Source organism: Eimeria maxima, genomic scaffold (assembly GCF_000499605.1).
Source record: "Eimeria maxima Weybridge genomic scaffold, Emw_scaff1864, whole genome shotgun sequence".
Classification (NCBI taxonomy): domain Eukaryota; phylum Apicomplexa; class Conoidasida; order Eucoccidiorida; family Eimeriidae; genus Eimeria; species Eimeria maxima.
The window spans coordinates 1-5829 of NW_013564768.1; the positions used below are offsets into that span (position 1 = coordinate 1).

The 5829-nt window shown below is 48.5% G+C and overlaps 1 protein-coding gene across 1 annotated transcript; it reads right to left on the reverse strand.

The window, feature by feature from the left end:
• Nucleotides 1-128: 128 nt before the first annotated feature.
• EMWEY_00056040 (hypothetical protein) lies at nucleotides 129-751 on the reverse strand (the record flags this gene model as incomplete). Its single annotated transcript, XM_013480374.1, has 3 exons — nucleotides 129-222; nucleotides 474-505; nucleotides 644-751. The coding sequence occupies 3 exons, from the start codon at nucleotides 749-751 to the stop codon at nucleotides 129-131; spliced, it is 234 nt and encodes a 77-aa protein (XP_013335828.1).
• Between the last annotated feature and the right edge of the window lie 5078 nt (nucleotides 752-5829).

The window sequence follows — 5829 nt, forward strand, 5'->3', positions numbered from 1 at the left end:
GGCGAGTTTCGCCACTAAATGAAATCACTCTTGGTGCCAGAAACAGTAGCAAAAATTAGCCAAAGCCCATCTACCACACCTCAACCACGCACGCGAATCCAAGTATGCGTCTCCAAATACTCCAACGCTTAAACGGCTTGCTTGTAGACATCTTCAAAGAAGTGGATATTCTCGATGTCAGCGAATGCGATGAACTCTAGAGTCACACGCCTGGCGTACTTTCTGCATCAAACAGCAGGTCACAACTCAAACATGCAGACCACGAATCAAAACGGGGGACCACAAAGGCTGCGATCCTTCGCACAAGAAATGGCTTCAACGAAACTAGGACACAAACCCTAAACCACTACAAATGTGCAGTAATCCCAATTTTCCCATGTGAGTGCACCCTCGCAACACGGTCCTTTTGAAATCCGCGGGCTTAGCTATAAAGGCGAGCAACCAGGGAAGCACAATATGACTAGAGTTTCTACCTCCAGCAAAAATAAAACGATATTCCATCTTGCTGCAAACCACAACGACCAGCCATAAAACATACTCCCTGTGCGAGACGCTTGCTGAGCTAAGCAATTGCAACTAGTTTTCGCCACCATAACAGCTCAGGAAAAAGCAAAACCGTGATCGCACGTCCTCTAAAATATACCGTAGCCATAGAGAAATGTTCGAATGCCACCAGGCACAGCAAAAGACATTTCCAGCATTGGGTGGGAAGAACTCGAAACGGCAAAACGACGACGCGCCGACCTTTCATCCCCGCATCCAGCTCAAAACACCACCAGTGACAACAATAACTGCTCAGGATGAGAGTACAGCTAGCTCTCCCACAGCCAGCAAGATCAACCGCTTCGCGCGAGTGTTCATAAATGTGCCAACGCACGTACTGTTCCCGGCACTACCTGAATGGTCCCATGCTCGTTTGATTTAGGAGATTTACTCCGACATCCAAGCCATATTGCAATGATCCGTTCAGTTCATGCGTATTCAGTGGTGCCGCTAGCCCCTTGTTGTCGTACTGCTGCTTTAATTGCCAGTCTCCTTCGTCACGTCTGCGACAACGCAAACCTGCCTTCTACGCCAAGAAGAACCGCACACTAGACACACGCAGTCTACCACGACCGTCCAATCAATCCAAGCGTTGACACTGTTTGCAAACGGCAAAATACAATACTTGAGTAGGCCTGCCTATTTACAAAACGAGACTTCGATGTGCAGTTCCGCAAGTGAAGGCGTCTCACTAATTACGAACTCGGGCTACGCCACAAGTCAACGCAGTCGAGGAACTAACTAGCTGCACAGTGGCCATAAAACAATCACATCCATCTCGTTATCACTGCAATTCAATACTCTGCGGCGAAGCGCATGCAATCACTAGCAGCACGTAAGAGCATCAATCGATACAAACGGGGTTGCACAATGCGCCTGTCCAAAACCCTTGCCCGTCTCTACACTGTGCCAGCGACAAAGAAACACAACAATCTATTTGCTTCACCAGAGTTGACACAAGAATTGACATAATAACACACCGAAGGCGCTACTGCTCACTGCAAACCGGACCTCGCCACCTACCCCCTAGAGAGACACGACCGGCGTTATTTCCATGGAGGTTCGCCACCGACCCCTGCGCAATCTCCTCAGGCTGTCCCGAGCACAAATATGCCTTCGTGCGAATCTTCGAAACTCGTCCGATTCACTCGTGCACACCGACACACGAGGAATGGCTGCACAGCACCAAGGTTGCGAAGAGTTGTACCGGCGCAAACAAGTACCCTCAGAATGAGTACAATAAGCAGGATCATAGCAGAAATAGCCATGCCTTCAGTGCCATGGCATTCCTCTCTAAAGGCCGTTTTGCGGACCCTGCAACTGTAGTGACGAACCGATGTTAAATGGACGGCCTGCAAGCACATACGGAGGATAATCCCAGGGGATATACCTGCGAATTAGGTTGTGCATCGGGCAGCCTGATTGGCAGGTATATCTACCAAAGTACCCAACCTTCTCTCTTATATGGATTACCCAACCTTCTCTCTTATATGGATACGATGCCAACGAACACTGTCAAACCCGTGTACTGGCGCACTAAGCAATTTTGTAACCTCAATACTCGCGTTTGGTCAGCAAAAGGTACCTTTACACTGCACCGTCAGAAAAGCAGCAAGGCAAGTACGCTAGCTGCGTGACTCAGCATACTACTTTTTACCCCTAAACACCACGACACCAGAAACGCCTCCAGCTGTACAATATCTTTACGAACCTAAACAGCAGCAATAGCCAACTCAAATGGCCAACGATCAGCAAGGTTGGTGTACACATATATGCAGCGCACCACAACCTCCCCTTCCCACGCCAAAAAGCGCTAACCCCAATGACACACTGGTTCATTTGAACATAGAACGCAACCCATTCAATCTGTAGTGCGCATTCTCTCTCGATTGTTGCTCTACTCCAACTGACTTCACCCATGCTTCCCCTCAACAAACGCAGAATATCCAATTCAGCATCGACGCCATCACACCAACCTCTACAGACAAACTGCTCGACAGCCAATCCAATGCCACCCGCGCAACCAGTGTCGACATTTAGCATGCCTCGATCCCCCCAAATCGCCCTGCCATAACCCGCCAATAGGGGTAAACCACACACAAACCATCGCATTGGAGGCGACAATATAAAACTACAGTTGCCATACAGCGTCTGCGTGAATATCTAGAAACTCGAAAATCGAACAATGGAAATACATATTGCGACTCGACGTACATACTACAGAAACATCCATAGATGCTGCGTCTCCATCAATACAATCAATTACCAATGTAGACAAACGCTGGTACGCATTATCTGACGGAAGCACGGCTTTCTATTTGCAATTTAAACTGTCATCTAAAATATATTTCAGACATACTACGGCTGCACATTCTCGCCAAGCACCTATCGGCCTCCAACACGCTTTGTGGACAGAGGCTAGCGATAAGAGCCCGGACTAAAACTTCGAGCGAATACCTGGGTAATACTAACACAGCCACCTGACGTGACTATTTGTATTCTATACCGCAAAATGTGCGATTACACTACAAGAAGGCCTCTAGGCGTGCAGCCTCACTGCGAGCGAACCTAAGTAGCCGCAATAGAGAACTCGAAACAGCCGCAATCAGCAAAGTAGGTGCACACATATATGCAGCCCATGAGAGCCTCCTGCCACGTCTATGAATAACCCCAATGACACACTGGTGCATTTGGACGCAGCACGCAACCCCTTTATTCTGTAATCCACATTCTCTGTGGGCGATTTCTCCGCCTTAACTGACTTCACCCCTTTGCCCCTCCTTCAATAACCCTCAATAAACGCAGGATGACAAATTTAACCTCAACTTCAACACATCCACCTCTATAAAAACACTGGTCGCAATTAGTCAAATGCCACCCTCCCAACAACTAGTTTTCATATTTGGCTTGTCTGCGTTTCCAAAGACGCACACGCTTCAGCGAACAAGATGACCAAATCGACCATAATCCATGGCATTGAGAATAATATGAAGATTTCACGACTACTGACGCCGAACATCAGACACACAAGTGCCCAGCACACGCAAAGCATGATCCCCTAAACCCTCACAAGCTGAGCACGTCAGGTCATTCATTTCGACATTCTCTATCCACAGCAAGTTACAACCTAAACCCATCCCATCAAAGTCTACGGACACAGCGTCATCCAGCACCGAACGTTCTACTCCAAGTCCTTCTTGACCCACGCTAGTAACTCATCCAGACCACGAACACAACTACGGGCGGCAACACATATCCAAGGACAACTTCCACAAACAAAGCAACTCTTCTACATTGGGAAGAAGCTAACGCAGCGTTTCAACATCAAAGCCCACTTCCTGTTCGATGCGCTCAGCAATGCACATGTAGCACCGAAGAGAAGCATCGAAAGAAGACACCTGTGGCGCTTAGCTCCCCTAAGCTGCAACCGTTTGCAACTATCACAAAAACGTCTCCAACACAACCTTGAACATAACTACCAAACAAACACTAGGGATAGCACAACTGTCGTGGGAGTCACAACCCTAAGCGCAGCAGCGCACAGGCACGAAGGCAAGCTGCGCAATTGTATCTTGAAACCCATCGCCGCGTGCATTCAACGCACAGCTAGAAGTAGTACACAACATTCGACGTCAACGTATGCTCGCGGTGTGAATGCCCCTGAGCTAGATCGCAAACACCAGTGCTGTGCTTAAAACACATTTAAGTGCACTTTTCCCACGCCGAACGAAACCTTTGCACTGTACTGGCTATTGCGCAGCTGTCGAGTACCAAAGCCCACCTCCTGTCCGATGTATTAAACAACGCATATCTCGTGTCGATAAGAAACCACAAACATATGAGCTGCTTCGTATTTATTCGCATGCGCTACAACCTTCTGCAAGCTCCACATAACAGATCCAGCATTTTGCCATACATTCAAGGGATCAACAACTGCTCGCTAGCGCACCTCGGGCTGTGGGGTTGGCAATTTTGGAAAGAGCAGACACAGCAAAATAGGCACGTTCTGCAGCTCATGGGCACTTTACATCCCTCCACAACGCGGCGTCAGAAGCGAGTTTAGAAATTCCGCGTGACTAAAATTCCAACAACCAACTTGAATGCACTCCTGAGGAACATTAGCCTCACACTAGGCTGCACTACAATACTCAAACCCCTCAAACGGTATTGTCGTGTTCCAGGATGTCGTCAGCCGAGTCCAAGCATGCCGCTTGCCGCCTCGGGCAAGCAGGCGCAAGCCACAAAAAAACCGCACAACCTGAATAGATCAGCAGGACTCTGATTATGCCAATCCAACGCACTCCAACGCACTTCACGAACATTCACTCACCAAACAGGTGACCCCCCCAGCAAGCCTCAACTGCAAGTCAGACAAAATACACACGACACTGCCGGCTAACGTCTTATATCTGGCTAACGAATCAATCTGAAATCACGCCTATAGACGCCTAGCATCTCCCACACTACGGAATTACAAGTACAGAAACAGCAAAAGTAAGGCCGGGATCAAAATTCAGACATCTGCTAAGAAAGGATTGGCAACTGCGCAGTTGCCCATACATAGTGCGTCACGAAGACGAGTTCACCAAATACTTAGGAAAACGAATCTACAGAGAGAACTAGCGGAGGTGAAATATAACCATCAACCGCGACAACATCTGCAACTCGTACACCCTCTACTCGTCTTCCGAACTGATGCCCACTCTTACCCGGTGAATGTCAGATGCTGGTCTGCAAATGAGTTTCTGCTTGCGCCATGACATCAGCACGCACTCAGCAACAGGTTCGCGTCGGCTGTTTTTGAAATGCTTCCAGCATATCAACGAAAATAACTGACAACGGCGAAGACTCGCTGGGGTCTCTCGGCGGGTCGCCGCAGAATCGTGTCAAACCAAACCAAGCACTTAATACCTATGGCTACAAAGGAGCTGCTGAATTGGCAACATTGCTCTGAATGAAGCCCACGCACACTACGCAACAGTCTGATAGCCTCCACGAAACAAGTTGATCTTCCTCTAACGAGACCGGCCTTGCAGTAACAGCACACAAAAGCATGCTCAAACTGTTGTCAGCTTCTCGCTTCCCGTGCTTAGTTCCAGCAGACGTTTGCAAACATACACAAAGCAACTAAAACTGCATCAGCTGCTACACTACCTTGCTAGTTCGTTGTGCAGTTGACCGTAGGGCTTTGGCGACGCCTTCAGGCAGGTAAGACGCAAACACAAATGCTACTGCTCTTGCTTCAGCTAAACCGCGAACTGATGCAGATACCGAAGTACGTATTCG